Source organism: Manihot esculenta, chromosome 4 (assembly GCF_001659605.2).
Source record: "Manihot esculenta cultivar AM560-2 chromosome 4, M.esculenta_v8, whole genome shotgun sequence".
NCBI lineage: Eukaryota > Viridiplantae > Streptophyta > Magnoliopsida > Malpighiales > Euphorbiaceae > Manihot > Manihot esculenta.
Genome location: NC_035164.2, coordinates 29,546,847 through 29,559,189, shown reverse-complemented (window position 1 = coordinate 29,559,189; position 12,343 = coordinate 29,546,847). Strand labels below are relative to the sequence as shown.

The 12,343-nt window shown below is 35.0% G+C and overlaps 1 protein-coding gene across 5 annotated transcripts; it reads right to left on the bottom strand.

Moving 5' to 3' along the window:
• Nucleotides 1-541: 541 nt before the first annotated feature.
• Nucleotides 542-12,343, bottom strand: LOC110613702 (uncharacterized protein At2g33490). 5 transcript variants are annotated; one of them, XM_021754941.2, is made up of 11 exons: nt 11,971-12,343; nt 11,207-11,279; nt 10,539-10,610; nt 6,488-6,549; nt 6,318-6,386; nt 4,984-5,012; nt 4,706-4,913; nt 4,369-4,605; nt 3,243-3,296; nt 1,695-2,724; nt 542-993 (listed from the first exon to the last, which is right to left on the bottom strand). In XM_021754941.2, exons 1-11 carry the CDS (start codon nt 12,082-12,084, stop codon nt 983-985), a joined length of 1,959 nt encoding a protein of 652 aa, XP_021610633.1. In that variant the 5' UTR covers nt 12,085-12,343; the 3' UTR covers nt 542-982. The 5 variants fall into 5 exon arrangements, with proteins under 5 accessions (XP_021610633.1, XP_043811875.1, XP_021610634.1 ...); XM_043955940.1 differs by lacking the exon at nt 10,539-10,610; XM_021754942.2 differs by lacking the exons at nt 11,207-11,279; nt 11,971-12,343 and adding an exon at nt 10,123-10,228 and having other exon boundaries at nt 10,539-10,607.

Genomic DNA, 12,343 nt, shown 5'->3' with positions numbered 1-12,343 from the left:
ATGAGAGATTCTGGTGATGGAGAGCGAGAAGCAGTGAAAATTGAAGGCCTCAGAAATTGGTATTTGATAACAGCAGGCATTTTAAGGAAACGACTGGGAACTCAGGAGTTTGGAAAGGCGGATGATTAAATCGTCGGTGGCGGTGGTGCGGTTGCTGCCGTCATCTTCATCGACGGGTCAGTTATCTGTTACCTCGTGACGTCCCAGTTCCGGTAACGGAACGGGTACTGCAGTAGCCAATCAATTTAGAGGGTGACTGCGCTTTCTTCAATTTTAACTTTTATTACAAAAATTTTTGAACTTTTATTTAGCATGTAAATAACTTTCAATACAAAACTTGTTAAATAACAATTTAAGTTTACACGAAAATGTTTTCCTAGAATTTTTTTTTTTCAACAATTAGCTCTTTATGTATCCTTATGATGCTGTCTTCAGCCCCGCAAATCGTTTATGAATTTAATTGAGCTTTTATAATCCCATGATTTGATAAAAATTTGCGTATTTGAGGGTCTAAAGTCATTATCATTTCACGTCCTATGATGCAATTTGAGGTAGCAAATGAAACAAAAATATAAAATGAGATGCAAAACCTTTACATAGCTGCCAATGACTGGTTGAGATGTGATGAAACAGACATTTTATTTCTAGTGACTACAGCAGCGTAAGAAACACAATTCTTACCCGATTAGTGATTTATGGTAGAAGATTTTTAATGAAGTGGAACCAAAAACAAAATTTCTTAATCGAAGATATACATATGGTCCTGTAATAATGAACAATTATGTGGTGGTGGAGCGTAGTTCTCATCCTAAATCAATCACACGATGCACAAAATTTTGGATGAGAAACTAAACAATGCGTAGAGCATACTATTTACAGTGCCCCAGCTTGAAGAAGAACGAGACCCCAGGAAGAAAAAGATTGCATCAGGCAAGGCAGTCTTGAGAAAAGAAAATCAGGAATTCATCTAACGTGCATGATATCAGCTCCCACCTGCATTCAGTGAAGATGATCACAATCCAAACCCAAAATTAGATCGTTATTACAGATAAACAATCAAGCAGCATAAGTGGATAAAATTCACAGCTATGAACAGTGATTGGCCCTGTTTGTCTAACATATCATACTACTTCCATGTCAATCTTACAATTCCTTTGCTGAGAAAATGAGGCACAAAATAATTCAGCAGTTAATTTTCCAAAATACTAGTTAAATTATCAAGACAAAATCCACTTCATCACTGGAAAAAGGACTAGTTCTGAAAATGATTTCTATTATCAAATGGCATCAACCTAAACATGCATGACAATGCAGGTACAACGTTAATGACTTTTTTTGTTTTGTCCGAGCAACATTAATGACTGACTGCCATATATAATAGAAAATAGATGTCCCACAAAATAGGCAAGGTCAGAGTTTCCTGATCCAAAAACAATACCACTTGATTAACATGTCCCAGAGGACCTTGCGCATTAAGCCAATTGAACATGTAGAAAACAATATCCTTAATTCATGCTGAAAAACTCACTTTCTTATCCCTAAACATATTAATGCTTTTAACTAAAGCAATGCGATTGAAATTCTCAACAGAAAAGTGAAGTCAAAGAATCAACAAAGGGGCCTTCTTGACCATTTAGTTGTCCATGTATAGTAGATTTCATTCTACAAGAGCCAAAAATATGATATCCAGTTACCTCTAATTTGACCAGAATGAGGAAGCAATTCAGATAGGGTAGATGCTTGTTTCATGTTTGCCAGGGAAATAGGTGTCAGTGGTGGAGAGTCAACTTCTTCAGCCTTTTCTGGGACATGCAGAGACTCCATAGACTTGGAAACATGCACTGTCGTTGCTCTCTGACCGCTGGTGGGTATTGAGAAACTCCTAGGGACAACCAAAGGCGGAATTGGCAGAGGTGATGCATAATTTGTTGTTGTAGAAGGCACCTTGCTTGCTCCAGAATGCTCAGGATTCCTCACCAATGGAGCCGAGTGACCAACTAATGCAGATGATTTTGCTGGTTTTGAGGCTAAATTAACTGGTGGCCTAGGAAGCTCATGAAGCTCACTTATTCTGGGCGAAGATGCAAGGGGTGGTGAAGCAGTTGGGGATACTTTTGGAGATGTAGTCTGAGGAATCATTACACGTGGAAACACACCAGAAGCTTGTTGGGGAAGTTCGTTAGAGGAGATGGGACCACTGGCAGATAAAGCAGGCTTCATAGACCATGACTTACTAGTTATTGGCCCAGAGAAAGATTGGCGTTTAATTTTCTTGTTATCAGATGAATTACATGTATCGAACTGCGGAAGTGAAGTTCCTTCCACTAAAGGAGGGGGTAACTGGATGGATGCATTGCAGTTGCTATGTTTGTGTGCTGAACTTGGTTTTAAGACAGTAAATTCTGCCAGAGAACTGTCAATAGGATCTTTTTCATGCTGCTTCTGTTCCAATGGGGATGAATGCCACAAATTACGGGTGCGTCCACCGCGGTCACTTGGCCTTGTTTGCGCAGCTGAACCACTTGTCCTCGAGGAGATTGCACCCTTAGCATCAATGGGTGTGGGCAGCACATATGTGTAGGACTTCCTTGCAGATGAATGCATTTGTCTTATTTTTTCACCTGGATCAGGTTTTCTTTCGGGAAATATTGGTGCAGAATGGCTTCCTGGTCGATGTTCCCTAAGCGAGATCGGGAAACCCCCTTGGTTTTTGTCTGGATTTAACTGCATCACGATGCACAGTTTTAGTTGCTTAGCTTACACCTCAGACCTCACAGCATGGAATCATCAAAGCCAACAAATTAGAAGGGTAACAATCATTAACATAATTACAAGATCATATTAAAATTCTACAGCAAGCAGTGAGCCCAAAAATCTCAAGTTATCATTGGCTGAAGTACCAAATAGATCCACTCTTATGTGCATACATATATATAGATAATTATCTAAATTGAACCTCACAAATTTAATTATTAAATCCTCTTGTTAATGAGATGCGTTACTGCAAATTGAGGTCAATTAAGCCTCTTTGTTTAAAAAATCTTACTGTAGAAAAAATTTATATGCTGACCCCAATTTTTTTCCTAGATCGCCACTGGTTTCCATCCACAATAGTTGGGAACTATCAGTAAAGTTAATGATATGAAGAACATGTCATTGTGCAGTGGGAAGGATAACTGTTCCTGTTAAAATCACTATTCACTAGGTTCCAATGACTAACCAAAAGGAAAGCAAAATTGTACCTCTGCACTTCCCGTCATTGAAGCTTGAGGAAATGACAAGTCAACATCATCCACCTAGGTAATAGGCAACCATGTAAGCACAAACAAAATTGGTAAAAGATCAGATATAAAACAAAATATCCAGAAATGCCCCATTACTAATTTAACTAGGAAGATTTTGCTCTTTCAACTTTAAATCCTCCAATATTCACAGACTTGCTCTTAAGAAAATATCCATTCTTTTATACAATGTACATCCATTCCTATTATGAGAACAGTCCCTCTTTCAAACAGAAGTTCACCCCATCCATTCTTTCTCCAATGCACTTCCACTACTATTATGAGAATACTACATCCTTCGAACAAAATTTCCACTCCTTCCTACTCTTCTAAGAGTATATGCTTCTATAAAATAAGTTAATAATTTCATTCAACAATAGGATACTTCCATAGCCATTCCAACATTAAAACCCAGCTAATAGGACTCCCCATTTTGTTTCAAGCTAACCACCATGCTGTCCAAACTATAAGTTATTTAACAAAGTTAATGGGACATTTTACAAGATAGCAATATTACTCCATCCAACTAGGACTTAATGTCTGCAAGTGTCAACAAAAGAAGAAAAAATAAGCATCAACGCACAATCACCAGCTAAAATACAAATGTTCAGAAGTGAGAGTCATTAGGCGCCTTACTAATTAATAAAAAACAATTAGAAAGCCTCTGATTAGCGCAAGTGCAAGTTAAAGACAGCTAGCTCTTCCAATTCCAAATGATACATTATTATTTACTTTATTTATGTTTAAATTCTTTCTCGAACTGAATAGAATAGTTACTTTCCAAAAATGGTAAAAAGTACAACAACAATAATGCTAATAATAATACTTTAATGAACTCTTCCTGCAGCAGCAATCTAAATCATTATTACAGAAAGAAGAAAATCTCAAAAAATAAAAATAAGAGATGGCAGTTTGTTACAAACTTACTGACAAAGCATTCACAACATTTCAAGATATTACAGGACTAAAGGGGCTGGGATGGTAATTTAGGAATGTTAAGCATCAAATATGATAAATAAACTACAAATAAGACATCTTCTTATAATTTAAATTTTTTTTCCTATTAATATTATATTAACAAACTTACCTCCATTGAATTCCTTGAAGCAGAAACAACATCATGCCCCTGCTTATTTGCTCTGTAGTCGAAACTCAGTTCCCTGCCTCCATTTGGATCACCATTATTCTCGTCACCTTCACCATATTCCTTACTATCATCTTCAAGTCCACAGAACTGATAATCGATATGTTGTTGGTCTGCGACAAGTTTTAAGTGTTGATCAACAGCCTCAAGTGATTTAAGTCCCTTCCGGAAGAAATTCAACTGCATTTAAAGCAGAAAACAAGGGCGTATCGTCATGTTAGTTATAATAAGAATGAAAGAACTTTGACTTCTAAATACCTTCAATGAATATAAAGAAAACCTGAGCTGCATGATGACGAGCTGCCTGTGTTAGAAGACTTCGAGACTGTCCTTGTTTCAGAGACTTCAACCGGAAAACACACAGGGTTGCCTCTTCATCATATTCATCATGAGCTGTTTGCAGTTGCTGCAAAGTAAAGCTTTCACCTTTCCCACCCTTTGATTTTCCTTTTTCTTTCTGTTGTGCCACAATGTGTTCATAGACATTTCTGAACATTACATACAAAGATTCAGAAGTAATTATCAAATAAAAGCAGAATTCAGTAGAAAAGGACATACCTTTTTTCATCACATTGTCGCTTCATATCCTGCACCAAAAAGCAAGAGGAGCCTATTAAGCAAAACTCATAGAAAAATTATTTTATACCAGTATATTCTATGCATCTAGACAGTACAAAGGTGACGTAAAACCTCTTCTGGAAAGGAAGCAACAGCCACCTCTGCCATGAGAGAAGGGGGAAGGCTTTCATAATCAAACTTATAAAACAATACCATGCTTTATAGGAAATTTACTCAAAATTCAAGGTTAACACATTGACAAGTACCACACCTCAATACCGACCATAGTGTTGCCATGCTAACAAGGGCCTTCAAGGCGTTGCTTCTGAAACCAGTTTTTAGAAAAGCACTTTAGATTATTTTTTTTCCCAGGCAGTAGTTAGAAATTGCTTTGGAGCTGTTTCCAAAACTTGCCAAAATCACCAATTGTTGTAAGCAAAACTTTTAAGTGTACCTTTCTCAACAACCAATAGCTACAAAAGCAGTTCCATGTAGAACCTAATACAAAATACTTTTTGAGATGAAATATGATAAAAATGAAAAGTATACATTACTTGTAAATAACACTTCTGTTCTAACCTAGTTGTTTAGCTATAATAAATGCACATCAAGGACTTGATTAGAAATAGACTGTGCAAACTACAAACCTAGGTTTTGAAGCTTATCAAAACAGGGTTATTCACATCACCTTCAATCAAGATTATTGCAAGGTAGCCCCATGGCAAAAAGGATGTCAAAGTACAAATAACCTTCTGTTTGCATTGCGGAGAGGTTTTGATTATAGTTAAAACTCCTGATTTTAACTCATATGGAGAAATTCTCCCACCACCATATCATGGCTAACCCTCCAAAGGTGCCATTTTGGGCAATACAAACAGAGACTTACCACAAGTTCTGGTGAATGTAAAATTTAAAAGCCCAACTAAGGAGAAGAGAACTCAATCAATTATAAATAGATCAAAAAGCATACTCAATAAAAAGACAACTTTGCAAATTACAGATCAGGGTAAAAAGAAAGTAGGAATATCCTTATAATCTCTCATCCGGCAGCTAATGCTCCTTATCAAGTTTCAATGTGAATTCTTGATTCCAACCAGGATATTTCTAATATTCTACCAAGGCATAAAATTATGCATATAAAATGACAAGTATCCTCAACAATAAAAAAATATTGTGTAAAACAACTTTTTTAGAGGGCTGGGGTAATAATTGCAACAAGTGTGGAATCAATAACATAGAAACAAAGAACACTTAACCAACAGCCAGGTGATGGTATGTTGTACATGAAACCTCCTATAAAATAATAAGCAATGCAGGGATTTGGAGAAACAAACCTCAACTGTCCGAAGTTCATTGAGAAGAGACTCTGATGGATGTGTGATTGTCAAAACTATGTGGGACCGCTGAATTACGAGCAACAGTAAGTTAGAACTGGTTGAAGGTATTTACTTCAAAATATTATCAAAAAGCATACTATAATTACAATGAAACAGCAAGCACTCACATATCTATCAACAAGTTTTTGAAGTTCAAACTGCACTTTCCCCAACATCAACAAAACTCCACCTACATATAATTGTAGACAATCAACTTAATTTATATGTAATCCATACATCATATTGTAATATAGTTGCATTAATATGCTTAATTCTCAAATGGAACTAGGAAGTCATTAAAAAATCAAACTGTTGAACCCTCTGCATATTATAAAACATGCATACACATTCTTGTGCATGATGTTAGAGCAAATTCAATACAATTGTCTGCATAGAAAAAAGCACACAATATTTTACAGCACTTCTCTAAATAAATTTGACTATTATATTCAAGAAATTGGAATGCATATTACCAATATGGGAACTGAGTAAGGGAAAACCAATCAACATATGTCAACTCTCATTCACATATCTTATTTTTGAAGGCTTGCCATGAACTATATTCTAAATGGAAATTCCATAGTGGGGGTACCTTTCTTTACCCACCATCTCCATTTGCTTAAGTAAATTCAATTATAGGTCCAACATAGATTCTGAGATTTACACAGTTGTTAAAGGTGTCCTGAGGCACAAACCGTCACGGGTGAAGCCTGTTACACCTAAATCACTTAAAGCAGGTTACCTTAATGAGGTGCACACCTAAATGCCTCTGCTTTCTTTTTTCTGCAGAATTTTTTTTTTTTTTAAAGTTTTCATCCAACTGTGCAGAGAGGTCTTAATCATGCAAACCAATCAAATTAAAACAACAAAATTGAAAAAAAGAAAGAAGACAATGTTGCTTTAGAATCCTACACAAGGGGGGAAATACCACATCTATGGTTTTTCTGCAGGTCACAACCAGGCTCGCTCTCTTTCTTATTATCCTTCTTCTCTATTGCTTTTCACTCCAATTTCTTTTTTTTTTTCCCCAACCTCTCTAGGCAGGGGCAGAGCCAGGATTTTTTCTTTGGAGGGGCCAATTATAATAATGTATACACTCGCCTATATATGTAATAATAAAAAATATATCAACATCAAAATATTATATCTAATCCTTATATGATTCAAAAAAAAATAATTAAACTACAAATAGCTAGATTATATGATATAATAGCATAAAATAAAATAAAAATATTAAAATTAAACTAACGAAAAAACTAAAGACTAATAAAATATTAAAATAAATTTATACTTAATAAGATGATCAAATCAAACTTGTATGAGAATTGTGATTGCTAATTTTATCTACCTGAAAATATGTAAATAAAATAAATTTTAATTTTAATGAAATAAAGGAGAGAAAGTAAAATACGAGGAAGGTAAAACAAAAAAGAAAATTATATAACTCATAGAATAAGGAGAGAAAAATACAATAGAAAATTTCCATTTAAATTTAAATAGTGTAATAAGAAATTATTAAATTAATTTGCATTCAACTTTAAAATAACATTTATAACCAAATTGTAATTTATTAAAATATAAGTTTAAATAATTAAATTTTAATTATACTTTCATACATTTTTTAGGCAATCAAATAATTTTTAATGTTTCTATTTAAATTATAATAGATACATTATATTAGAGACCAATAAAAAGTTTGAGGAGCCAATTAACAAAATTAAAAATATGTTACATTTATTTAAGATTTTTATACATATTTAGGAAGACTAATAAAAATTGTGAGAGTTTTAATAAAAATTCAAACTTCATTATACTTACTAAAATAGTTTTAGAAAAAGTTGAGGGGGCTAAGACTTGTATTATATTAATGTACTATAAAAATTTAAAATATTTAAATTATTTAATACATATAAAATAAAAAAATGGTTGAGGCTTGGGGGGCCGGGCACCCACTTGCCACCCTCTATCTCCGCCCCTGCCTCTTGGTCCCTTTTTTTTCCATCTATCTTATTATTTCTATTGACCAACATATAGTTCCTAATTAGGAGCATTCAAATCAGGCTTGATTTAAAGAATTTTATTCTTATTGCAAATATTCCTAATTTAGGTTGATACTTTGTGTATAAATACTCAAACCTTATAAAGATCAATTCAATTGGAATAGAATCAAAAATTCCTCCCAAAATTCTTCATAGTATTAAAGCCTCCCATCCGATATTGCGGATGGGATGTTGAGCCGCACCAGTAAAAATTCTGGGCGTGAAGAGAGTGTTGAATCTCACATCGGTTGTTGTAGAAAAGGGTAATGTGCCTTTATATGGGCCATAGGCACTGCTCCCCTTGATCTAGCTTTCGGATAAGTTAGGCCTAGTCCAGATTTAACATAGTATCAGTCTCCACCGATGTTCGGTCTTCTATAAATGTATGACGCTCCAGTGTAGTCCTGGACATGAGGGGTGTGTTGAATCGACGTCGGTTTGGGATAGCCACCCCTCCCCCTTAAGCTAAGCTAGCTTTTGGAATGAGTTAGGTCTGCCTCAGATTTAACACTTTCACTTGCTCAATCCACAACATGATGTCCCAAGACCCCTTTTCTTCATTCCATCTCTACTGGCTCTCAGTTCCTCACACCCCTAATGAAGAACATAATTTTTAAGAGAAACCACTGTTTCTCTCTTTCCTATTTCTCAAAGAATGAATTCAGCATACACACGTATGCACAGAGTAATACATACTTAAGGAATGTACACAAGATTATAGCTCAATAAAAAGAAATGGGCTACTAGTACATTTGTGAACATGAGAATGCTAAGATTTTGGAATGGGATTGACTAATTCTTCAAATCTGGTGTCATATTTTATTCAATTTTATCATCCATCCCACAACCCCTTTTTTCTTTCTTTCCTCACTTTTTTCTCTTCTTCCTTTCTACATGCCTCTTGGGCTCTTGGCTCCTATCAAAATTCAGGATGCTCTTGTTTGTTCTTTTTTCTTCAGATGCTCTTGTTGCTTTTTGCTTTCATGTTATAGAAGAATTTCCTGCCCATTAATCTAGCTTGCAGGTTAAACTGTTAATTTGAAAGTAAGCAACAAGTGATTAGGGAAAATAAAGAGGTTAAACTAATAGCATACAACATTTTTTTTTGTCATGAATAATATTTTTTCGGTCATTATAACCTATATTACTCTTGAAGAAGAGTAGTCCTCTTGGGGTTGTTTTAAGGATTATTGCTATTGAGTAGGAGTGTAGGATTATTGTTTTAAATTTGTTTTAACATTTTAGTTCTATTTCTATCAGTTTTAGAATTCTCAATGCTTATGTTATTAACATAAGTGGTTGTCTTATATAGGAATAGTTGTCTTATTTATTTTATTTCCTTTGCATCTCACCTCTCTCAATTGTTAACATAGGCTCCAGGATCTTTTTGCATCTTGTGCCTCCAATATATATGAAGTTCAACTAGCATGTTCACTAAATTTCACAACACAAGTTCTCATACACGAAGGCAAATAACAGAAGAAACAAATTAGCATGCATCTCTAGTACTTAATGGGTTAACACTTAACAGAATATATTAACTTCCAGGCTCCAGCTAACACTACAAGAGAAATATAAGCAAAGAATTTGTGCAATAAAGAAAAATATAAAGATTATAATAAACTCGACTACGCCTTAGTTCCGAAATAGAAAATGCTAAATGTGATAATATATCAAGGAGGAGGAAAGAAACAAAAATAAAAACATAAAATGTTAGAACGTACTTTATGAATCTAACCCACTCCTGCCTGAGTAATCAGAAGTGATCTTTAAAAGCTACAAGAATCAGAGCTCCACAGCACTAAGCTCTCAAATTTAACCTTGAAGAAACTAGCAAGGCACAGAAATTTTTTAATTCAAAATTAAAGTCAACTGTAGATTGCTTAAGAGACGCTTTAAGGCCCTCCTGATCAATTAGCACTCAAGAACTTTCTTTTTCTTTCCCACCAAAGAGAACACTATTTTGTTCGATTGAGCCATGTATATAGCACAAATAATCACATGCGTGTATTATATAGGTAAATTCCCAATTTTTAATGAAGGGAACATTTTAAAGTCTCAGGACAAATTTGATAGAGCATGCTACAAAGGCAATATCTATTTCAAACAACTTGCCAAACTTTTTCACACTTTTGCTTACCGCTTTCTTCATCATGTAATGCAGTTTTCTCCAGTAGACAAGAACCCATTTCCCGCAGTGACTCTGAGAATTCTGAAAGTTGGAGATGGAGTCACATGGAAGAATCTCATATTGCAATGAATGAATAAGTTTGATAGGTATCATGCAGAATGGTGCAAGTTATACATTATATTAAATTTATCAGTAGACACATCAGGGATGCATTTAAACCAGCTGAAGCATTTAAGTATTCCCAGTGCCTGAAGCCTCACACAATGCAGGCCTTGGGGTTGGGGACAGTCAAGACATACATCTCTTGCATTTGTAAGGAGATTGTTTCCTAGGTCAGAGCAATGCTTCTTGATATCTTCGTTGTGCCCCAATACTGGGCATTTGGCCATATATGAGCACAAATTCAATTTCAGAACTCAATTAATAGTAAGAATGAAAGATTTTGAAGCAGCAACAACATCCTGTAGATTTAATATTATTTATTGATTGAAAACCACCAACAATTTTCTCATCCTAACAACCAATAAGAAAGCTAAACAAAATGGGAATAAAAAACACTGGAAAGAAAAACAGGCCAAATTCTATTTGGAAAAATGCAGAATGGGAATGATAAAGTCATACTATCTAATATACAACATGAAAAACAAAAACAAAAGAGAAGGGGACATTTCACATACCGTATGCACTGTTTGCCGTTGCAGCAGCTGCAGAAAGCAAGCTATCGTAGCAATTTCTCATGTCTTGCATGTCCTGCGAGAAGGAAACAATCAAAGGAAGTATTAAACAATAATAACACCAAATGGCCCGCTAAAAAAAGTTCAAAGAATAAGTTCTCAAAATATATATATATTTTGCTGTGTCTGATTTGGCCTTCTTATAATTTCCGAACTCTAGAGAGTGTAATGCTACAATCACAACCCAAAACTTTATGTCCACAGAGTCCCATAAGTGCTGTGAATTTAGCTTGATGATTAAATCCTTGAGTTAATTCAGCCTCTTTATTGGCGGTTCAATGTTCCAGTAATGAACAAGGACACACAAGTGCAAACATTCTTAGCAGACCAAATGTAACCATGAAAAAAGATTTCAACAATTAAATTCGGAACACGCAGCAGCGAGCAAATTTTCAGCTGTGAATTGTAAACCACCACTTGATCAACTTAACTTGATGTTAACAACATCGATCGAAGTTGCAATTTTCACATAAAAATAATAAATCTCTAGAAACCCCTTTTCTTTTTATAAAATTTGGGTTGTTGCCCATAAAATTATTTCCCGACTTCGATTTAAAAACATACTTAAATTACTAGACAAATCCACTTAACGATTATTTGCTCCAAAATGACAAAAATAAAAGAATTGTGAGTTGAATATACAACTAAGATTGAAAGGAAAAGAGAGAATTGAAGTTGAAGATTAAGATCAGAAGAGAAAAAGGCACCTGGGCAGCTTGAGCGAGCTCATCCAACTGTGCGGAAGGTAAAAGGTCTCTTTTGTCCTTAGCATCGCTCTTATGAAGCTTAAATCCTCGAAGCTTACCTAACGGAGATTTCATTTCCCGAAAACCCTAATGCAATGAGGCAGGCAGACACACACACACACAAAGAGAGCAGACCAAGAGAGGCGCAGAGGGAGAGAGAATCGAAGCTCTTCGTTTTTCTCGCTTTGTCGTGGAATCCAAATTCTGTGTGAATTTGGAGAGTAATTCAAGTGTGAAATTGGGAAAACAGTGAGTGGAATTTCAATTCGATAGTTTCAACGACATTGAAGAAAGAAAGAAGAAAGCTTTCGTCCGGGTCAAAAACGGACTCGTA

Coding starts and splice junctions, on each gene's coding strand:
- LOC110613702 (XM_021754941.2), bottom strand. CDS start 12,084: ATGAAATCTCCGTTAGGTAAGCTTCGAGGATTTAAGCTTCATAAGAGC. Junction 6,387..6,487: donor AAAAACTTGTTGATAGATAT/GTGAGTGCTTGC, acceptor CTCGTAATTCAG/CGGTCCCACATAGTTTTGAC. Junction 4,914..4,983: donor CGACAATGTGATGAAAAAAG/GTATGTCCTTTT, acceptor TGTAATGTTCAG/AAATGTCTATGAACACATTG.